This window comes from Myotis brandtii, unplaced genomic scaffold, assembly GCF_000412655.1.
Source record: "Myotis brandtii unplaced genomic scaffold, ASM41265v1 scaffold17, whole genome shotgun sequence".
Taxonomy (NCBI): Eukaryota; Metazoa; Chordata; class Mammalia; order Chiroptera; family Vespertilionidae; genus Myotis; species Myotis brandtii.
The window spans coordinates 3,118,310-3,142,257 of NW_005356259.1; the positions used below are offsets into that span (position 1 = coordinate 3,118,310).

Below are 23,948 nucleotides of genomic sequence, written 5' to 3' on the forward strand. Positions count from 1 at the left end.
GCGCCCCAACTCCCCAATTGGCCCTGCTCTGAGCCTGACCAGGGGCTGCACCTAGGGATTGGGCCTGCCCTCTGCCACCCGGGAGCAGGCCTAAGCCAGCAGGTCATTATCTCCCGAGCGGTCCCAGACTCCGAGAGGGCACAGACCGGGCTGAGAGACCCCCTCTCCCTCCCGAGTGCACAAATTTTTGTGCACCAGGCCTCTAGTTTACACATAAAATTATGTTATATTTTCAGTCATATCTATGAGCAATATTTTGTTTCCAATATTATCTATCTTATAGTCGTGATGAAAGGAGATGGATTGAAAAGCAGAACAGAGCAACAAGGGCACAAAGAAAAAAAGAGGAAATGAACAGAATAAGAACATTAGTTGGTAAGTGTAATTAATTTTTTTAAGTTCTTTAATTAAATGTTAGAAATTCAAAAGATTAACTTTCTTTCTGGTAGACAATGCATATAGCTGTGATCCAAGAATAAAAAAATTTAAGGAAGAAGAAAAGGCCAAGAAAGAAGCAGAAAAGAAAGCAAAAGCAGAAGCAAAACGGAAGGAGCAAGAAGCTAAAGAAAAAGTAAGATGACATTTGATGAAGTTGGACTTTAATATTCATAAAATCTTTAATTTTCAGATCTAGGTTAGAAACCATAATCTGGATGCAGAGATTTAGCTGCTACTATAAATGAATCATGACAAGTTGGTACAATTGATAGAGGGATCTTAACCAGCAAATTTTTGAGCAAAAACATGTGATATAAAATTCTTTAATATCATGCTTATTTCTAATACTAGAGGCCTGGTGCATGAAATTCATGCATGGGGTCCCTAGGCCTGGCCAGAGATCAGGGCTGATCGGGGCCTTCCTTCCCCCAGCTGCTGGCTGCGAGCTGCTGGCTGGAACCTTCCTTCATTCCACGCTGCCCCCTGGTGATCAGCACACGTCATAGCAAGTGGTTGAACTCCCATTCAGTTGAACTCCTGAGGGGACAAATTGCATATTAGCCTTTTATTATATAGGATGTTTGTTTTGCATTCCTAAATGTGTTTGTAGAACTTTACCAGCTGCTTTTCCCAGTTCATCCTTCAGTCTTCAATACATTGATGTATCATCTTTTTTTAAATTTATTAAAAGATTGAATTTTTTAAATAATATGATAGAGCATTTAGGAATTCTAATTTTCTTATTAAAATGATTTTATTCCCCATTTTAAAGCAAAGACAAGCTGAATTAGAAGCTGCTCGATTAGCTAAAGAGAAAGAAGAAGAGGAAGTTAGACAACAAGCATTACTGGCAAAGAAGGAAAAAGATATCCAGAAAAAAGCCATCAAAAAGGAAAGGCAAAAACTTCGAAACTCATGCAAGGTATGTCATGAGTTGACCAAGCAAAGTTGCTGATTACACTTTAAAATAAAATATTTCTCTTCTTATACTAAGCAAATATAATTAAGCTGTTGTATACATTTTATCTCAAAATGTAAATGTTTTTAAATTCACTTTTAAAAATTTCCCACATTCACATTTTAATATCCAACTCTGATTTTTTATTTTTTTTAATTTAACCGCCATGCCATTTTCAAAGTTTAAAAAAACCCACTTATTTAATATCCTAATATTTGGTCTATATTCTTGTTTCCTTTATTATCTCAACAATGTCTTTTTATAGTTGATTTATTCAAATTAGAATCTAAATAAGATCATTTAAAGACTTCAGTTATGTGTCTCCTAACTTGGTCTGTAACAGGCTCCCTGTCATCACCATCTTTTTCCCTGCCCACATGGCCATTCATTTGTTGGAGAAACCAGATCATTTGTTCTGATAATACACCACAATTTGGTTTTGGCTGGTTGCTTCCTTAATGGTGTGAAATTCTTTTTTTTTTAAAATATATTTTATTGGTTTTTTACAGAGAGGAAGGGAGAGGGATAGAGCGTAAGAGACATCGATAAGCTGCCTCCTGCACACCCCCTACTGGGGATGTGCCCGCAACCAAGGTACATGCCCTTGACTGGAATCAAACCTGGGACCCTTGAGTCCGCAGGCCGACACTCTATCCACTGAGCCAAACCGGTTAGGCAATGGTGTGAAATTCTTAAATTAGAAAATGTTCTTTTAGAAGTTAAACTTTGGTGTTGTTAAGGATTTAAAAGCTTTTATTTTTATCTAAATAAAGGGATATCATTTGGGTGAGTTCTGGTAGTTGGCATCCAAATACCGTTTTCACTAATAAATATTGATGAATAATACCAAAAGTTTTCAAATGTAGTTTTGTCCAAGAGATGTTCTTACATTTTAAACTGGTATAGTCAAAGACTAGTAATACTGTTCCTTATCAGATAATATGAAGTATTTTCCTCAGATTTCACCTAGAAAATTGTTTTGAGAAGGATGCAGTATATCATAGTTGTAAAGACCATTGGCTCAAGGCAAGCTGCCTGGGTTTTAAGTCATTCTCTATTTACTACCTGTGGCCTCAGAAGGTTGCTTCAAACCCCTTTGTTCCTCAATTTCCTCACCTATATAATAACTGAAAAAATACCTACTAGTAGAGTTGTGAAGGTCAAGTGAGATAATTTACATATAGTGCTTGGCACATTTGGCATATGATTTGAAGTCAATACAAAAATTTAAAAGGCCAATCTATATACAGAAAAGGCTAAGTGTCCATCCAACTGGTAGCTGTGACATGCATTGACCATCGGGGGCAGACGCTCAATGCAGGAGCTGCCATGACACGCACTGGCCATTAAAAATAAACAGCACCACGGACTTGGTGCCGACAAACCAACACTCGGCTTCCCCGCAGTGGGACACAGGCTCTGCCACCATCCCGGAGCAACACCCCACCAAATCGCAGCCAACGCTGCCAAGACTCCATGGCGCAGAATGCGGCCCTCAGCCCAGCCCAGCCTGGAAATGGTCGCTGTGGGTGCCGAGTAGTGACGTCACGTAGCTACGCCCGGCTTCCTCTCCTTAGCGACTAGCCTCCTTGGAGTTTCTTCAGCCCAGGAACCCAACTTGCTTTATAGCCAGATGCAAACATTTTACAGTTTTCCCAAATGTTTGTAAAGCATTTTCCCATGCCTCATCTCATTTGATCTTCACAGAAGTCCTGGAGTAGGTATATAGGAGACTCGATAGAATCCTATTTTCTTTTCATTAGCAAGACATGAATAGCGATATTAAAATATTTTTTCTAATTAATTTCCTTTCAATGTGTATGAATCCATGCACTGGGACACTAGTTAGAAAATAAAAAGCTTGAATAGTTCTTAAAGATGATGTTTAAATGAGGTTAAAAGTTCTGACATTTGGTAACTTTGTTTTATCGCTCCTTTCCAGCGTGAGTTCATTTATTTATCAAATATCTGATGAGCATTTACTGTGTGCCAAGCAGTCATAATTGATGTGAATATAATGATGAAACATTCCTTGCCTTAAAGGAATCCACTGGTTTATGATGGAGAATGATAAACAGCTATTTCTAACACTTTAAGCACTTTTAGATGAGTACTAGGATGAGAAGGTACCAAAAAGGTAGTCAGGGAAGGCTTTCTGGATCTAGTAGTATTTAGCCAGGTGAAACAGAATATGTATGGGATTAGCAATGAGAGGTCAAGGAGCATTGAGAGAATGCAGAGTTCCAGAGGAGTGGGTTTAATGTGTCAGAGGCAGCTCAAGAGCTGAGGAGGAGCCAAGTCTTGAAGGACATTATGTATCTTTTTAGTGTAAATCTGATCCTGAGTTGGTTTTGGTCAGGACGCTGAGAGAAGACTGGAGTTAGAGAAACCAATTAGGATTCTTTTGCCATAATCCAAGTGAGAGAGTATTGTGGCATGAACTAAGGTGGAGATGATAGGAATAGAAAAAGGTAGATGAAATGAACCGACATTAGGAGGCAGAATAAGCTGTTGCCTATTGGGTATCAATTATGTGTTGGAGATAGTAGAGTGAGGGTTAATATATGTCCTGGTTTCTTGCATGGAATACTGGATAGGTGATGGTATAATTCACTAAAGTAGAAAACAAAGGAGGAGGAAAAAGCTTTGGGGAATGATGATTTTAGTTTCGGGCATGTTAAGCACAGAGACACTCAAATGAAAATAGGTGCTAGTGTGTACAAGTCTGGAGTTCAAGAATGGAATCATCCAGTCCAGCTGGTATGGCTCAGTAGATTGAGCATTGTCCCATGCCCCAAGAGGTTACCGATTCAATTCTTGGTCATGGCACATGCCTGGGTTTTGGGCTCAATCCCCAGTAGGGAGTGTGCAGAAGGCAGCTGATTGACTCTCATCGATATTTCTCTCCCTCTCCCTTCCTCTCTCTCTAAAAAATAAAAACATCTCAGTGGTGCTCTGGCTAGTTTGGCTCAGTGGGAGTGTTGGCCTTCGGACTGAAGGGTCCTGGGTTTGATTCCGGTCAAGGACACGTGCCTGGGTTGCGGGCTCAATCCCCACTAGGGGGCATGCAGGAGGCAGCCGGACAATGATTCTCTCTCATCATTGATGTTTCTGTCTCTCCCCTCTCTCTTTCTCTCTGAAATCAATAAAAATGTTTAAAAAAAAATCTCAGTGGCACTAGGAACCTTGTGAGTAGATGAGATCACCCAGGGAGAGGGGAGAGTGAGGAGGGTGGGTGAAAGAAACCCTGGCAGACGCCAGTAGTAAAGGTACTGTTGCAGCGGTTCTCATCCTGTGGGTCGCGACCCCTTTGGCGGTCGAACGACCCTTTCACAGGGGTCGCCTAAGACCATCCTGCATATCAGATATTTACATTACGATTCATAACAGTAGCAACATTACAGTTATGAAGTAGCAACGAAAATAATTTTATGGTTGGGTCACAACATGAGGAACTGTATTTAAAGGGCCAGAAGGTTGAGAACCACTGTAGAGGAAGAAGAGCCTGAGAAGAGTGACTCAGACAGGTAGAAAGAAAATCAGTAGTGCTTTGAGAAGCCTAGGGAAGTATCAGCAGTAAGACCCATTGGAACTTTAGTGAAAGCCAGGCTGCCTGGCTTGAGGAAGCAAAGAAAAGTGAGGAATGGGTGGCATAAGTATCAGCAGTATTGGAAGCACTTACCAATTGTACATCAGGTACATCATGTTTTATTCTAAGCATAATTTTTCTAATACCTTCTATTCCTTACCACATTATCTTTTTCTTTAATTTCAGTACATTTAAAATTTCCATGAAATTTTCCAGTTCGGCACACGCTAGATTTTAATTTGAGTCATCATACGGAATTAAGTGATTCTCAGAGAACTCATTCTGATTTTTATAACATCCAAGTCTTCTGCACCATCACCATTTTTGTTTTGCTTTCTTACTCACTTGGGAATGCCTTTTTATTGCTAGTAGTCAGGGAGAGCTTTGGGAGTACCCTCAAATATGGTTGTTATAGTCAGAAGGCCATATGTTCAAAACCTCTTGAGAACGTCACGCTTTGTAATTGTGTTTATGAGTATATTTTTCAGTGTCACTAGATATAAGATGAAAATGTTTGTTTGTGCTTTTAGGCCTGGAATCACTTTTCTGACAATGAGGCAGAGCGTGTTAAAATGATGGAAGAAGTGGAAAAACTTTGTGATCGCCTTGAATTAGCAAGGTATAACTACAGAACTAACATTGAAGTCTTCAGCCCTGGCCAGGTAGCTCAGTTTGGAGCATGCTGCCGATATGCCAGTGTTGTGGGTTTGATGCCCGGTCAGGGCACATAAAAGAATCAATTGATGAATACGTAAATAAGTGGAACAACAAGTCAGTGTTTCTCTCTCTCTCTCTCTCTCTCTCTCTCTCTCTCTCTCTCTCTCCCTCTCCCTTCCTCTCTAAAAACAACAAATAAAAATTAAAATAAAAAAATCTATTGAAATCATTTCCTGGGCTTAGGATAAATTTTCATCCTTTTCCCCCCTTAGTTTACAGTGCTTGAATGAAACACTCACATCATCTACAAAAGAAGTAGGAAAGGCTGCTCTGGAAAAACAGGTAATGGAGGAAAACATCACTTCTATTTGCATTTAACATTTAGTTCTGCTTATAGTGTTGCTTTCACCTCAGTATTTCCCCACCTTAACGTAAGTTACTATGAGGGCAAGGAGCATTTCTCTTTGGGTCCCCCACTCTGCTTTGTTTATAGTAAGTGGTATTGTTGATTTAAATTGCATTCAGTGATATGGTTATATGATGTTTGATTTGTGGTATCCTAGCACATTAATCATAGGTTTTTGTTTTTTTAAAAAAATATATTTTATTGATTTTTTACAGAGAGGAAGGGAGAGGGATAGAGAGTTAGAAACATCGATGAGAGAGAAGCATCGATCAGCTGCCTCCTGCACACCCCCTACTGGGGATGTGCCTGCAATCAAGGTACATGCCCTTGACCGGAATCGAACCCGGGACTCTTCAGTCCCCAGGCTGACGCTCTATCCAGTGAGCCAAACCGGCTAGGGCTTGTTTTGTTTTTTAATCATTCTCAGGAAAAAAATAATTGTTTTGGCTATTCCTTGAGCATTTTTGTAGGATAATAATATTTAGAACCAAGATACATTTGTCTGTCTAGTCTACACCTTTTATTTTACAGATGAGAAACAGGCCCAGAAATTAAATTCAATGCAACAAGTATTAGTACCTACTATTATAGCACTGTGCCCAGATGATTCATAGAAATGCCTGCTATTGCTGCACAAAGGAGTTCAGGAACAATTATGCTGAAGAGAAAAGGCCTAAGGACCAAAAGATGGAGGGCCCACAGGAAATGCTGTAGGTTAGACAGCAAGTGCCAACCCCAGGGCAGAGTGGTCAGGGAAGGTTTAGTGAAGGGTTTGAGCCAGCCTATAAGGATAGACTGTGAAAATGAAGGTCAGAGTAACAGCATGAACTATAAAATACGGGTAACTGTAGAAAGTTAGAGGGAGATGAAGTTGGTTAAGAAGTGGTGCCAAATTAAGTATGTTTTTAATGTCATTAGTTTCCATTACTGCAGATCTTTGAGTAGGAAAGGGTTATCATTGCACTATTAATCTGGCATTGGACAGGATGTATTATACCTAATGCATGTGCAAGTGACTATAAGAATGGAAGGGCTTGGACTGGGAGAGTGATGATGGGAATCATTGGGATTTTGGTGATTGGTTCTGAGGGATTAAAGTAAGGAAATGAGTCCAAGATGACTCCAAGATAGCATCCGCAGAAGCAACAAGGTCAAGTAAAGGTTTTCTTTTTTCACTTGTGTATGTTTGAGGAAAGATTTTATGTAACAATGTAAAGGGTAGAACTTCAAGATAAAACAGATACCACTTTGCTGTGCTGTTATCTTTTTGTTAAAAAGTAATTGAATATCTGCTGAAAGAGTGGGTATGAGCTTATTAAACAGGTTTGAAATGGCCTTGTGTTGGTGAATAATCCAGTTACTGTAGACTTAAGTAGTGTCAAACGCACATAGAAATCACATGATAGAAATACAGGGTAGGTCAGGCAGAGGGTGGTTCTTGGTTCCTTAAGCAGAGTTTTGCAGCCAGAAGCCAGAGTGAAAAGCTGATGCCGGTTTTGGGGTTGGCCTGGGTCACTGTCAGGATAATACTGAGAGTTGAAAACCACAAACCCCAGCTAGAAAGGGAGTGTAGAGTAGCAAGATGCATTAAGTCCCTGACTTACCTATTATATTTGTGTAGATAGAAGAAATAAATGAGCAAATTAGAAAAGAGAAAGAGGAAGCTGAGGCTCGTATGCGACAAGCATCTAAGAATGCAGAGAAGTCAGCTGGTGGAGGTGGAAATGGCAGTAAAAACTGGTCAGAAGATGATCTGCAATTACTAATTAAAGCTGTGAACCTCTTCCCTGCTGGAACAAATTCAAGGTACTGATTTTAATTAAATTTCTCTTCAACCCAGAGCCTGGGGATAATCTAGACAAAGCATCCAAGTAACAGCAGGAACTTCCAGAGATATGCTTGTCTAGACAGACTGCCCTGTACTAAATTCTGTGCCAGTGGGAAGTGTGAAAAGCAGAGTGCATTTTGAACCTTCTAGGGTTTTTTTTAATATATTTTTATTGATTTCAGAGAGGAAGGGAGAGGGAGAGATAGAAACATCGCTGATGAATCATTGATCAGCTGCCTCCTGCATGCCCCACACTGGGGATGGAGCCCACAACCCGGCATGTGCCCTGACTGGGAATCAAATTGTGACCTCCTGGTTCATAGGTCGACTCTCCACCTCTGAGCCACGCCGGCCGGGCTGAACCTACTAGTCTTATCAACTTACACCAACACACACACACACATACATACAGCAGTATGCTTCATCAGTTTCTCAGAAATTAAAAATCATGAGAAAAACCTTGACTCATGTTGGCTTATTCCATCATGGCTTATATTAGGAACTAGTGTATTCATAGTCTTAATTCATTGTTGCTTCTGACTTCAAACCCAAGCTTATTGCAGTTTTGAGTTTAGAATTCAAAGAAGCCTTAGAGATCCAGATTCCTTCATTCTTTACATCAGGCAACTAAAGCTGTTTTCAGAATTATTTATCTCCTTAAGTGTGTGTCCAAATGGTGGGATACACCAAAGTATGGTTTTTATTTCCATTGATTTGTACACAGAATCTATAAGGTTTTATATAGACTTGAAATCAAGATTATGACAGTTGATTTAAACATATGAAAAGCAAAAACTATAGTCCAGGCAATAGTGATGATTAGACCACCAATTTAGAGCCAATTCTGTAGATATTATAGCTAACTCTTCTGCATTAAAAAATGTTAGTCATGCCCGGCCAGTGTGGCTCAGTGGTTGAGTGTCGACCTATGAACCAGGAGGTCACGGTTTGATTCCCAGTCAGGGCACATGCCTGGGTTGTGGCTTGGTCCCCAGTGTCGGGCATGCAGGAGGTTAGCCAATCAATGATTCTCTCTCATCATTGGTGTTTCTATCTCTCCCTCCCTCTCCCTTCCTCTCTGAAATCAATAAAATATATTTTTTTAAAAATGTTAGTCATTCTGGTTTTTGTTTTGGAGTTTTTGCCTTAATTATCCTATTGATTGTTCTAGATGGGAAGTTATTGCTAATTACATGAACATACATTCTTCTTCTGGAGTCAAGAGAACCGCCAAAGATGTTATCAGCAAAGCAAAAAGTCTTCAAAAACTTGGTGAGTTAATTTTGCCAAATCAGTTTCTTTGTTACCTTGGTTATTTTAAAATACTCTATGCAATTTAATGAAAGACTAAATGAGATGATCTCTAATATATTTAAATTTTTTCATTCCTCAGACCCTCATCAAAAAGATGACATAAACAAAAAGGCTTTTGATAAATTTAAAAAAGAACATGGAGTAGTGCCTCAAGCAGACAATGCAACACCTTCAGAACGATTTGAAGGTAATTAAATTTTTTCTATAAGTAGAAGATGCTAGCCATGTATCCACACTGTGTTAGGATATATAAGACTTAAGGTCTGTGTTCAGAATGATTGGGAAATAAAGTGGTTAGACTGGAAGATGTAAAGCAAACATTTTCAGGACAGTGATAGATTTACTTAACACCACTGAGAATCACAGTTCTTCCAGTTCATATGCCGTTAGGGGAGAGGCTGTGTTTGTTTTCCTCACCAGATTTTACAAATCAGTGCTAAAGGATATTGGGACAATTGAAATTTGAGGTCTAAAACTTATCTAGTATTTTATCAAGGTCAATTTCCTGACTGAAAAATCCTATATAATAAAAGGCTAATATGCAAATTATCCCCTCAACTGGGAATTCACCAATTCTACCGGGGGGGGGGCCAGCCAGCCAACTGCCTGTGGCCCCTCCCCCACGGCCAGCCCAGCCTGGTTGGCCCCAATCAGGGCAGGCTGGCCAGACCCCACCCATGCATGAATTCGTGCACCGGGCCTCTAGTACACTATAATTGTGTAAGAAAATGTCCTTGTTTTTAAGGGAAAATATATGGAAGTACTTAGGAATAAAGGGGAAGCATGTCTGCAATTTACATGGTTCAGAACAAATGTGTATATAAAAAGGAAGAGTAAGCAAGTATGGTAAAACGTTCCTATGTGGGGAATCAGGATAGGATACATCGGGATTCTTTATACTCTTCTGAAATTATTTCAAAATGAAGTTAAAATCTGTTAGGGTGCTGAGAAGATTGTCTTGGGTATTCTAGCCAATTTTATTGCTCTAGACCAATTACAGTGTTTAACTGTAAATCATGACCCAGCCTCCCCAAGCCTCCTTCATAAGTGGGTCATGAAATATATTTAATGGGTCATGAATAGAAAATGTCATAGAGCATTATACCTATTTTATAAGTGAGTATTATTTATGAAACTTTTGTTCATGTATATATGTGTTTGGGGATGTGACATTATTGAGTTGCTGACAAATTTTGAAAAAGTTCTTTCACTTCACACATTTGTGAGCCACCAGTCCTTTCTCCCTTAAACAGAGCTAATCTTGGATATGCTTTCCAGATCATAGTTCCAAATGTGTTTTGGGATTTATAACTAATAGCCTTGACTTTTACAAGTTAACCTGTCCCTGGCCTTTAACAATCCCACTTTTCCTGTATTCTTAAGATTGGTTTGGTTTATTATCCCAAAATTTCAGTTTGAAAATATTAAGAACTTATGTTCTGTAGAGTATTGTCTCAATAAGCCAAGGTTGCAGGTACAATCCCAGTCAGGGCACATATAAGAATGAACCAATGGCCCAGCTGGTGTGGCTCAGTGGTTGAGTGTCAACCCATGCACCAAGAGATCACAGGTTCCATTCCTGGTCAGAGCACATGCCCGGGTTGTGAGCTCAATCCCTAGTAGGGGGTGTGCAGGAAGCAGTCAACCCATGTTTCTCTCTCATGTTTCTCTCTCTCTCTCCCTTTCTCTCTCTAAAAATCAATAAAAAAATGTATTTTTTTAAAGAATGCATAAATAAGTGGAACAACAAATTTTTTCCTTTCTCCAAAATCAATAAAAATGTAAATTTTATAAAAAGCCTGAGATATTTTTCTGGCTTGTGTGCTATTTCAAGTTTTTTCTCCCTCTCATTAATATTTAGAGATGTATGTGTCTTATGTCTAAAAGTTTAAAATTACACATCATAGATTTGAATGGGCACTTACCAAGATACCTGTGCACCAGAAGACTCACTGGAAAGGTGTTCCAAGACATTTTTCTATAACTGGGGTTTTCAAATAAAAATTTTTCTTAGCAGGTCCATGCACAGATTTCACCCCTTGGACAACAGAAGAGCAGAAACTTTTGGAACAAGCCTTGAAAACATACCCAGTAAATACACCTGGAAAATGGGAAAAAATAGCAGAAGCAGTTCCTGGCAGGACAAAGAAGGACTGCATGGAACGATATAAGGTTGTAGATGTTTTGAGTTTATAGATTTTTGCTTACTTTAATACCGCAGTAGTCATGGGCCATCTTAGAAACGTTCAGAGCTCTGGGAGTTAGTAAAATCAACCTTTTAGTAGTATCTTTAATTATAGACTTATCCAATTTGAATGTTTTACATATTTATACCAAACACTAGAAATGTCTGCCAATTCTAAATAACACCTTTTTCCCTTCCTAGGAACTTGTCGAGATGGTAAAAGCAAAGAAAGCTGCTCAAGAGCAAGTACTAAATGCAAGTAGAACCAAGAAATGACTTAAGACAATCTTTGTTGTGTGTGCATTTTTATAATAAAACTGAAAATACTTTACAAGTTTTCATTCTTATAATTGTACTTATGGAGATAATTTGAAAGTGTGCTGTTCCAACAGAGTTTCTCAAGAGAGCTACCATTCACTGTGGTAGCATTATCCATTGAAAGTTTGATGCAGTATTTCATTCAAATTTCCAAGTACGTATGTTCATTTTTATGTTTTCCTTTGGGGACTGATAGCTTAAAACTTGCCAGTCTCTATTAGTTTTATAAATATGTTCAAAATATTTTGCTTAGGAGCATTTTAATTGCGAAGCCAGCACATGTTACTGCGAATCCTGTTAAAATCTGGTAGTTGCTCAATGGGACCTAAGGATTAAAAGAAAAGAAAGTTAAAATTGACTAAAAGGAAAGTACTTAGCCAACTTTCTACATAGAAAAATGACCAAGCTTACCAACAGCAGCAATAGCTGGACTCTTGTCATAAATATATTTGGAACATACTTCTCGAATTGTCTCAGCATTCACAGCCTAAAATAAAGATACTAACATTCAGAGCTTTTTACAGTAAAAACAAATTCTATACCTGGAATGATACATATTTTTAGCTTTTGTAATAAGGATATTTTTACACAAGACCCAATAGTAAGTATGGAAGAACTACTTACATCTACTCTTGCTTCAAGCTCAGGGATGGGAATTCTTCTATTGTAGCACAACATTTGCCTACCAATATCTTCACAAATTGGAGTAGAACCTGTTTAAAGAGGGGGAAAAAGCTAAGCATTGGACTATAGATCAATCGTATGAAAATAGAACTTACATCTTTATTCTTACCATCGAGTTGCAACAACATGTTTGTTTTCAGAAGGTTTTTGGCTCGTGCAACTTCACTTTCAGTGACACTTGTACAGAGTCGTATCCTAAAAACCAATTGGAAAAATCAAAATGTCAAGTAGTTAGAGTATATGTTTTATAATAATGATCTAAAGAAAGACATACTATATTCTATGTATTATACCACAACTTGATTTCAACTTATAAAAAACTTAAAATTACTAGTGATCCCAATAGCTAAGCAAAAGCTAATCTATTACTGATTATTTTCCTGGTATTGTTAATTTCTGAAAATGATATGACTATCAAACAGAAGCTCAATAAAATATAAAAATAGGCTAGCCCGGCTGGTATGGCTCAGTAGTTGAGCATCAACCTATGAATCTGGAGGTCACGGTTGGATTCCCCATCAGGGCACACCCCCAGGTTGTGGGTTTGAGCCTCAGTGTGGGGCATGCAGGAGGCAGCCAATCATTGATGTTTCTATCTCTTTCTCCCTCTCCCTTCCTCTCTGAAATCAATAAAAATATATTTTAAAATAGTCTAACCATATTTTGAGAAATGCTATAACCACTTTGAGACTTCACAAATCCCCATCTGCTAGGCTCTGATATGCTAGAGGATAGGTTGGTAGGCAACTAGTTTCTCTTTCTTTTAGCAATGGCAACTTCAGATTCATTTTCATAACACTGCCTTTCCAAGCCAGATAACTTTTAGAGATGTTTTCCAAACTTCTAGTTGGAATTTATTTAAACACAAGAGGCCCGGTGCATGAATTTGTGCACCAGTGGAGTCCCTTGGCCTGGCCTGCGGGATCGAGCTGAAACCAGCTCTCAGACATCCTCCAAGGGGTCCCAGATTGCGAGAGGGGCACAGGCCAGGCCGAGGGACCCAGTGCATGATTGGGGCCTGGGAGGGCTCCAGGGCATGTCCAGCCCATCTTGCTCAGTCCTGATGGGCCGGACCCCAGCAGCAAACTAACCTACCAGTCAGAGGGTCTGCCCCCTGGTGGTCAGTGCACGTCATAGCGAGTGGCTGAGCAGCCTTAGCATATCATTAGCATGTTATATTTTGATTGGCTGAACAGCCACTGAATACTAAGCATATTAGGCTTTTATTATATAGGATTTTAAACTTCTAGGATCTCCTTTCTAAAGTATTCTTCTTAAAGAATTTTCTGTAGTTGAAATCAATGCAGCTTCACATGAGACTTAAAGGAAACATCTGTGATCTTTAAAAATATGGCTGCTGCTGGTCTCATTCTTTTTATTACATACTAATAACATCAGTAGAAAATAATCAACATGAACAGTGTATAGAGGAAATTGGGTGTGAATTCTGGGCAAGATTTATTTTCTTACCATTCTTTTTGAACAACATGTAACATGTCTGCAACAGTGGCTGGTTCACAAACCATATAGATTCCCCATAATCCAGTATCTGTGTAGCAAGTGTTGAAAGACTGGAAGCTATGGCAGAGGTTGCCGTGACAGGTAAGCTGGGCCAGCTTACTAGATAAGTTCTGTAAGGAAAATAAAAATGTCCAAGAGAACTGTAGATATACATACATGTCCAATTTACCAGAAAGAATGAGATATGAGACAAACAGTGAATGACCTAAGAGCCTGAGTTTCTCCGTTTTATCTATCAACATCTGTCAAATAATAAATTTAAAATTCAATAACACTAAGAATTATACTTATCTCACCAGCCCAATGACCCCCAGAGAAATTCATAATGTAAAAAGCAATGAATCCCTATAATTAACATAGTTACACTCACTTCTAAAATAATACCTTATTATCAACCCAATCTGTAGTGCTCTTGGCTACGTATGCTTAAAGATTTTAAATTATAGTACATGTGAAACCTAAGAAATGAAATGTATTTTGTTGAAATCTTCGAGTACAAATTTACACTTTGTATTCTGACATAATCTCAGACTTACAGGAAAGTTACAAAAACAGTGAAAAGAATTCCCTTTATTCAAAATACCTAACAATTCTTATATTACCATGCTTGCTTTATATTACCGTCCAGTTACTGTAAGTCCTAGAATGCAAACTATCATTCTTTTTAACATATTTTTTCAGCTATTTGAGAATACATTGCAGATGTGATGCTTTTTACTCCTAAATACTTTTTAGTGTGCACTTACGAAAAACAAGGAAATTAATATAACAACCACTAAAAATTAGGATGTAACTTTGACTGTTAACAAATTCTTCTATCCTTATTCAAATCTTGCCAATTATCCCACTAATAAACTTTATGGCAAAAGGGGGGAAAAAATTTCTGGCTCAGGATGCAATCAGGATCAATTTATATTTTAAAAGTCAAAATTCTTAGTACAGAGTTCTATCTTGCGATTATTATGAAAAAACTTCTTTGTTTCTATTTTTATTTTTGTTAATCTTCACCCGAGGATATTTTTTCCATTGATTTTTAAATAGAGTGAAAGGGACAGGGAGAGACAAAAGAGAAACATCGATTGGTTGCCTCCCACACATGCCCAGACTGGGGCTGGGGATGGAGCCTGTGCCCTTGAGGTAAGTGCCCTTGACCAGAATCGAACCTGAGACTTTGTGGGCTGATACTCTAACCCAGGGGTGGGCAAACTTTTTGACTCGAGGGCCACAATGGGTTCTTAAACTGGACCGGAGGGCCGGAACAAAAGCATGGATGGAGTGTTTGTGTGAACTAATATAAATTCAAAGTAAACATCATTACATAAAAGGGTACGGTCTTTTTTTTTTTTAGTTTTATTCATTTCAAACGGGCCAGATACAGCCCGCGGGCCGTAGTTTGCCCACGGCTGCTCTAACCACTGAGAAAACTGGCTAGGGCTGAACAAAAATGTTAAATCACTTACCATTCCTCCTCCAAAAGAGCGATCCCAGTTGCCAATTAGTGTGTTTGCAACCATGAGACAGATTGTATCCGGATGTGCCCAACCAACAGCTTCAACAGCTATTGCAAGATGTGCTAAAGGCATCTTGTCATCTCTAACTCGAATCTAGTTAAGATAAAGAAAACAAAACACTACATAACATGCTTAACAAGAAAGAAACAAATTCACCTTCCCATTAATTGCAAAGTTAAAATGATCACCATGACTTATTTTGCTTTAAACTATTAAGCCTCATTACATTGTACAATCTAATCTAGAAGAATTTCATGAGTTAGGGACTTTCATCACAAGGTCTCCAATTGAAATACTAGACATAGCCACCAGATGGTTACCTGGTAGTAAAGGATTGCATTATTTTACTGGTAGAAATCAATCTTTTGTGTTTGTTGATCTGAATTTGTAAATCTAAGCAAATTTTGACATAACAGGCTTATTTTTGTACTGCCAATGCTATATTCTATTTAACTGCCAACATCAGGCCTCCTTCCAGACCAGGGTGGGCAAACTTTTTGACTCGAGGGCCACAATGGGTTCTTAAACTGGACCGGAGGGCCGGAACAAAAGCATGGATGGAGTGTTTGTGTGAACTAATATAAATTCAAAGTAAACATCATTACATAAAAGGGTACGGTCTTTTTTTTTTTTTTTTCGTTTTATTCATTTCAAATGGGCCGGACCCGCGGGCCGTAGTTTGCCCACGGCTGTTCCAGACACTACTTTGAGCATCACTCCTAATGTGGCAGACTAAGCCTCTACTGAGGCTTAAAACTATAGCTGACAAGCGGCAGATTTCCTGCAAGTTCTGGCTCTACTGGGCAGAAGAAAGAACTTAGCCAAGAGTAAACCTAATGTGAAAGTCAAAATTTGGCGTGTTTTTAAAATAAAAGTTAACTTTTATACCTTACAATATATAAATGGGCATAGTGCCAAAGAAAAGCACAAAGACTAAATTTGCTGCCCTTAAAACCTTGCTTCCTTAGGAAAGTAGGTGGTTAAATAATATGAAATTGGAATGAATTAAGCAAATGAGTCCATCCTCTTCCCTTTTTCTGTGTTTCAGTTTAAGCTTTTGGTTTCTTCCATCTTACTCCTGTTGGAAACATGCACATTTCTGTATACTCATTCATAAATACAACACAAGAAACTCAAAAGGGTTAACTACTAGCTTAGGAGGCTTGCCCTACCTCACTTCCTGTGAATTTGCAGGGAGGCAGAGCTGGTGTTTCTCCTTTGTATGTGGACAAAGAGTCACCAAAATGAAACTTTGCTAACTCAAGCAGTTCATCATGGGAAACTCCTAAAGTAAAGGAAAATATTTTACATATGTAATAGCAGTACAATCAAAGCAGAGAACTAAATACTTCAGTTTCACATAACTATTTGCATTCACTAAACCATCTAAGGGTAAGCTCATACAGCACACCTTTTTCCCTTGGTGTTATAAGGCTTTTGGTTGCACAGCTTTGTCATTCTGTAGAGCAATCGACAGTTATCATTAACATACCAGTGAATTCACAGGAAAAGATAGTAAGACAACTTGAAAATACCATATTCCATATGAAATCATGTTATATTAAGTCACTGAAAGTCCTAGAATGCAAACTAGCAAAAAAAAAGTAACATTTAAAATTTTTTAAGTGAAAAAATGAGTTTTAACACTTAAAGAAAGCTGGATATACAGATATGCTTTTCTCTTAGCTCTGCTATCAAATTCAGGAACAAAATAATTTCATCTAAATTTCCGAATAAATCCCTAGCTATGCAAATACTTATTACTTGCTATCCAAAACTTAAGAATTACTTAGATTCTATACCCCTTACTATCCAAACTCGAGACCCAAACAGATTCAATCTTAGTGAAGGATTTTTAAACACAAACTTAAAAAACCAATTTAGGCATGTATAAATGGTTTAAAAAATATTGTCACAAAATGTCTTTAAATAAAACATTCTAACCCAGCTGGTATGGCTCATGGTTGGTTGAGCGTCAACCTATGAACCATGAGATCACAGTTCAATTCCCATTCAGGGCACATGCCCACTTTAATTCCACAGAAGAGGGCCTGCCAGAGGCAGCCGATCAATGATTCTCTCTCATCACTAATATTTCTATCTCCCTCTCCCTTTCTAAAATCAATAAATATATATTTAAAAAATAAATAAAACATTCTATTAGAATATAAAAGCACAACTTATACCCATATTTTCCAAATAAATCTGTGGTACGAAACAAGACAGGGTATGCTTGTACATTTTCAGAATCCCTATATAGGAGAGCCACCTTAGATATCAATCCAGAGGGTGACAAAACAAGGAAAATCTTCGTGGTACAAGAATGACAAGCAGAGAGTGAAAAACCATGAACATGCACACGGTTCTCAGCACCTGATGACAACAGCTTCCACTGTTCTATCACTTTGACCTGTAGCCCCCCTGGCTGGGCGTTCCAGAGACTCAGCTGCTCCAACACCAACTCTACTTACCTCTATCCAGAAGGCAGGAGAGCAAATAAATTTTTTTAAAATATATATTTTACTGATTTTTTACAGAGAGGGATAGAGAGTTAGAAACATCGATCAGCTGCCTCCTGCACACCTCCTACTGGGGATGTGCCCGCAACCAAGGTACATGCCCTTGACTAGAATCGAACCTGGGACCCTTCAGTCCGCAGGCCAACGTTCTATCCACTGAGCCAAACCGGTTAGGGCCAAATAATTTTTTTTAATGACGCTAAGTCTGACCTATTTCATTGAATTCAAGATGCCAATGTTTATAAGGCACATCGTTGTTTATTTATCAATAAGACGAAAGGCTAATTAATCTAGGACAAACCATTACTATAAGATATCCTAACTTCAGTAATGTTTAAGTGAACTCATGAACTACAACAAAACCCACTGTCCATATGCAACAACAATGGCAGAGACATTCCAGACAGCTTGGATGTTGACGTCCCACCTCACCAACAGCCCTCCGTTTCCAAGAGAATTTTGGAGTGCACTGCTTGCCATACACAGATAACATAGTTTAGCTGAGAGCCACAATGAATAATATATTTGAGATACTTAACCCTCCTTTTTATCTTCTCCATTACTTCCAAGTAATTAGCTCATAAGTCTATCCAGAACAACTAGAATTTTAATTTACTGTCATTTCCAATGGAAGAAAAATTAACACAAAGTATCTATACTTTATCTATCTTCACTTTGCCCTAAAGAGAAAGAAAAAAAAGAAGGAAAAAAAAATGGAAACCAATAAAATGTACTGTTTGCCTGAATTCAGAGTGCCAGGAAATCTAACAGAATCTAATGTGAATTTTCTTATCACTCACAGGCTTTAAACATGTCCCCAAAGAAGCCTTGTCCTAATGTCAGCCACCTGCATGTTTGGATTCCCATTAAACATTCTCATGGTTCCCTATTTACTTCCCCTTCTCAGTAATAGATTAATGAAAGAATGAACAAATGAAAGAATTAAAGAACATAACCTACCCATTCCATGCCTGACCAAGGATGAAGCTGGTTCTCAAGAAATAATTTAAAATCTTGAAAGATTCTGTAACTGTAGGGCACTGCCTTCTAAGTGTCATTGTCTCCCAGTTCACTCGTGCCCTCTCTTGCAAGTAAATTCCTTTATGTATGTACACTTATGTATTAGAGAGTCCATACATTTTTCTATTAAAAAACTCTACTATAGCCGAACCGGTTTGGCTCAGTGGATGGAGCGTCGGCCTGCGGACTCAAGGGTCCCAGGTTCGATTCCGGACAAATGTACCTTGGTTGCGGGCACATCCCTACTGCGGGGCGTGCAGGAGGCAGCTGATCGATGTTTCTCTCTCATCGATGTTTCTAACTCTCTATCCCTCTCCCTTCTTCTCTGTAAAAAATCAATAAAATATATTTTTTAAAAACAAAAAAAAAACTCTACTATAAAGTAGAGAGGAAAGTCTGGTTCCCCTTACACCTCTGTAAATACTCTTTGGACATCTCCCAACGGGATCAAACTGATAAACACATTACTCTGTTTAAAAGTACAGTAAACACTCGATTTAACAGACTTCAGATTTAACAGACAAAATGTCCGGTCCGTACGTCCTATGTGAAAATTAACACCCTGTTGATTTTAAAATGCTTTTAACCAAGATTTGCTTAAAATTAAATTAACAGGTTATTTATTAATTCACTGTTATTTTAAACAAATTTTAGCAAATAGTCCATTATATTGGGAAAAAAATTGTAGTAATTTCACTGACAGATATAAATATTACATATCTACTATAGTCTACATCAGGGGTGGGGAACCTTTTTCTGCCAAGGACTATTTGGATATTAATAACATCATTCTGGGGCCATACAAAAGTATCAACTTAAAAATGAGCCTGCTATATTTGGTCAAACATTTAATTAACTCATCCCTTGGCTGGGCCAGACCCAATGATCTAGTGGGCCTAACACTGCCTGCGGGATAGTCCCCGCCTCTGATCTACATAGTTAAATCCAAGCGTCACTGCTCATGACAATGTTCAGCGAATGATTAGTACAGGATCACGCCGCATAGCACATGGTAACTGGTTCTGTTTCTACAGCAGTTTTAACACGTGCCAGCCAATGTTCCAAAGTGTGCTAAGCCACAGCCCACACGTGTGCATTTGTTTACTCAAGGTGACTGCTGAATGCACGCATGTACTAGACGTATTCAGTATAAATTTAAAATTACAGTAATACATATAGAAAACTTTCCTGTGAAACTAAACTTTTCATACTTAATTTTAATTACACAAATGTGTCTACGTAAGTAAAAACAGGTAAACTAATTTGTCAATGTTTTAACATATGCACATAGAAAACCTACTTTATTATATAACAGATTTCAGCTTTAACGGACACCCCCTCACCCGAATTAGCCATTATACTGCAGTTTTACTGTAATAGATATTTAAATCAACTAACCTCCAGCAGCAGCAAGTACTATCCTTGGTCCCTTATAATGTGTAGTTATATAATCCACTAAGTCCTTACGATTTATAGATCTGTGGAGTAAGAAAAGTAATTAAACAGAAATTAAAAAGCATAGAACTTCACATAACATACCTGAAATTAAATTAGACCTTAAAGGAAATCTAAGTTAAACACAGTTAGAAAGCCTGGCTAGTGTGGCTCAGTGGTTGAGTGTCAACCTATGAACCAGGAAGTCATTGTTCGATTCCCAATCAGGGCAAATGCCGGGGTTGGGGGCTCCATCCCCAGTGGGGAGAAGGAGGGGGTGCAGGAGGCAGCTGATCAATGATTCTCTCTCATCACTGATGTTTCTATATCTCTCCCTCTCCCTTCCTTTCTCTGAAATCAATAAAAACATAAAAAATACATAGTCAGAAAAAGTATATTGGCATCAGGTATCAAAAAATTCAAACTTTTTTACATCAAGAAAGAAGCCAGATGTGATACCATCACTTGTTTTTTCCAGAAGCAGTTAGGAGCCCAGGCACCGGGGAGTTAGGTGGGCTAAGTATAGCTAACTACAACTTCATTCAGATTATCATGGGTGGGAGGGCGTGGGGGGGAGGAATTACTTTTTGAAACACATTTTTTGAATGTTTATGAATGTTGGTTTTCACAACTCATGTTTTTCTCAAAAAAAAAAAAAATCTGAGAATTATACTCACTTGATATTTTCAGTTGGTCCCAGAATTGTCCGTCCAAGTGCAGTATTTTGATAAGCTGTGGCATGAAGATAATCGAAAACTACTTCTTGTAAGTTGGTTTCAACTTCCTGCATCTCTCTAAGGATTACTCCTCGTTCACGTTCAATCTCTGCTTCTCCCAATGTGCTATTTTGTATTATATCAGCAAGAATTTCTACAGCTAATTGAAAATAAAGCATAAGAAATACTAAGAATCTTAATTTTCACTATTAAAATCTAGTTAACTAGCACCAGAAACCATGATACTGACCATCACTCAATATTGACTAAATAATTAAACTTAGAAGAAACACATTTTTCTATACATTCAATATATCTAAAAGGACAATAGTAAAAAAAAATTTTAAATATATTTTTATTGATTTCAGAGAGGAAGAGAGAGATAGAAACATCAATAAAGAGAATCATTGATCTGCTACCTCCTGCAACCCCCCCAGGAGGGACCAAGCCCCCAACCCAGGCATGTGCCCTGACCGGGAATTAAACTGCGACCTCCTGGTTGATAGGTCGAAGCTCAACCACTGAACCATGGCGGCCGGGCTTAAAATTTTTTAAATGTAAATCTGCCAGAGGGCCCACAACACTTAATCACTACCTACAACCACTTCAAAACTGTCATGGATGCCCTAGACGGTTTGGCTCAGTAGAGAGAGCGTCGGCCTGTGGACCAAAGGGTCCCGGGTTCGATTCCAGCCAAGGGCATGTACCTTGGTTGCAGGCTCTTCCCAGGTCCAGGCTCTGGTTGGGGGTGTGCAGGAGGCAACCAATCAATGTGTGTCTCTCACATCAATGTTTCTCTGTCTTTCCCATGGATCAGTTGCCTCCTATACACACCCTACTGGGGATCGAGCCCACAATCAAGGCACAAGCCCTTGACCAGAATTGAACCAAGGACCCTTCAGTCAGCAGGTTGATGCTCTATCCACTGAGCCAAACTGGCGAGGGTGCCTATACATATTTTCTATCATTTGTCATACTGGGAGAAAAACAATTTTTTTTTGTGTACATTTCTGGGGGTTACCCTTTCACAACAGGCAGAATAAAAACTAAATTTTCTTAATTCTTATGAAAATTACATATCTGCAGTATAAATAACAACAATACCTCTTGGCAAATCTTTAGAAAATGCTTTGGCATAATATACAGTCTGCTCTCTGGAAGTATAGGCATTGAGATGAGCACCCATGTTTTCAATTTCAAGTTCCAGATCTAACTGGGATCTCTTTTTGGTGCCCTGAAATAAAAAAGGGGGGGAGGGATTATGATACTTGCCTTTACCCCCATCTGTTCTAAATACTTCAGACAATGAGTATGAGGACATAAGTCTATGTCAGTTTCAGGCAAGGAGCAAATTTGGTTTCTAAAGTACATTAGGCTTCAGAAATTGTAGTATATTTTCAGATGACCCTTACATCCCAAGAGGAAATTCTGTTTCAATTCTACAGAGCAAATATAAGTAATTACTTCAGATAATTATTCTGGAAAAAAAGAAAAGATTTTAAAAATAAAACATGCCATACTGTTGAAGTTTTTCATGCCTTAGAATGAAATTTTGTGCTCTCTTAAAACAATGCGTTCTCATTAAATATCTCAGACAACTTGCCTTGAAAGCCATATGCTCCAGAAAGTGAGCTGTTCCATTATTCTTCTCATTTTCATACCGGCTTCCAGCATCAATCCAGAGCCCAACCTTAATGTAACCAAAGCACAATTAAGAAAAGCACCATTTCCTGTCTTTGGGGAAAAATGGCAGTGGGGACCGGGGAGACGGCACCTTCCTTTTTCTGACAAATGCTTTCTAGTCTTAACACTAAAGTCTTCTTGACTTGAGTGGCTTGATAGTATACTGCTATGAACTATGAGATTTAAAAGGTTTGGTCATCCATACTCTGCTGCATGCTTCACGGAGGACCCAGATTCTTAGTCCAACTTGTACTACAGCCATTAACAACTATAACATAAAGAGTATCAGGTATCGTCAAATATAAGTTCAAATCCTGGTTCTGTAATGTATTAGCTGTGGGACCTAGGACAAAACCACTCAACGTCTCTGCACCCGTTCCTCTACTATAAAAAGGATCATGAGGCCTAAATACAAAGAACTGTTTTAAAGATCAAATAAGGAAATACAGTATATAAAAGCAGCTGGCACAGAGTAGCCCAGCAAATACAATATTCGTTACTATCAACATTACTAACCACAAACAATATAGTAACAGGCTACAAAAACCAGATGCCGACGCTTAAACCCACATGCATCCAGTATGGAAGGCTCACTGGAGCAGTGGTTCTCAACCTTCTGGCCCTTTAAATGCAGTTCCTCAGGTTGTGACCCAACCATAAGATTATTTTCGTTGCTACTTCATAACTGTAATGTTGCTACTGTTATGAATCGTCATGTAAATATCTGATATGCAGGACGGTCTTAGGCGACCCCTGTGAAAGGGTCGTTCGGCCGCCAAAGGGGTCGCGACCCACAGGTTGAGAACCGCTGCACTGGAGGAACGACTCATAAGCGACAGACCGGCCACTGGTTCTCAAGCACCAGCCAACGGAGAAGCTCGGATTAAAGCCAGCCGTTCGCTGCCTCCGGCGCCACTTACTGTGCACGTGGACAGCCCGGAGTCCTCGGAGGCCACCCGGAGGCCGTTCTCCAAACGGGTCACTCGCGTTTCGGGGACATTGAGAACCACCTGCGCCGCCGCCCGGGTGCTTCTCGGTCTGTTTCCTCCCAGATGCGAGGGCTGGTTGGCGGGGAGGCGGGGGAGGAACCAAAACACGCGTCATTCCGAGCCAATGTCGTGGATCGAAACCCTAAGTCTGTGCAGCGCTCGCCCTCCGCGGCCCCGG

At 39.0% G+C, this 23,948-nt stretch overlaps 2 protein-coding genes across 4 annotated transcripts in view; one reads left to right on the forward strand and one right to left on the reverse strand.

Moving 5' to 3' along the window:
• Nucleotides 1-11,709, forward strand: part of DNAJC2 (DnaJ (Hsp40) homolog, subfamily C, member 2) — a 27,605-nt gene extending 15,896 nt beyond the window's left edge. For 2 of the 3 annotated variants that reach the window (XM_014536957.1, XM_005862899.2), the window contains exons 8-17: nucleotides 284-375; nucleotides 450-571; nucleotides 1,211-1,360; nucleotides 5,516-5,604; nucleotides 5,915-5,984; nucleotides 7,670-7,854; nucleotides 9,048-9,148; nucleotides 9,270-9,377; nucleotides 11,205-11,362; nucleotides 11,577-11,706. In XM_014536957.1, the coding sequence (XP_014392443.1) occupies nucleotides 284-375; nucleotides 450-571; nucleotides 1,211-1,360; nucleotides 5,516-5,604; nucleotides 5,915-5,984; nucleotides 7,670-7,854; nucleotides 9,048-9,148; nucleotides 9,270-9,377; nucleotides 11,205-11,362; nucleotides 11,577-11,651 (1,150 nt within the window). In that variant the 3' untranslated portion in view covers nucleotides 11,652-11,706. Of the gene's footprint in view, nucleotides 1-283; nucleotides 376-449; nucleotides 572-1,210; nucleotides 1,361-5,515; nucleotides 5,605-5,914; nucleotides 5,985-7,669; nucleotides 7,855-9,047; nucleotides 9,149-9,269; nucleotides 9,378-11,204; nucleotides 11,363-11,576 lie in introns of all 3 variants that reach the window. The other variant, XM_005862900.2, reaches the window with a different exon arrangement.
• PMPCB (peptidase (mitochondrial processing) beta) lies at nucleotides 11,664-23,878 on the reverse strand (the record flags this gene model as incomplete). The annotated part of the gene is made up of 12 exons (XM_014536958.1): nucleotides 11,664-12,018; nucleotides 12,105-12,180; nucleotides 12,318-12,406; nucleotides 12,487-12,572; nucleotides 13,848-14,008; nucleotides 15,359-15,502; nucleotides 16,582-16,694; nucleotides 20,347-20,426; nucleotides 21,060-21,258; nucleotides 22,203-22,332; nucleotides 22,702-22,788; nucleotides 23,702-23,878. Coding segments are annotated over 12 exons (1,407 nt in total), but the record flags the coding sequence as incomplete, so codon positions are not given.
• Nucleotides 23,879-23,948: the final 70 nt, after the last annotated feature.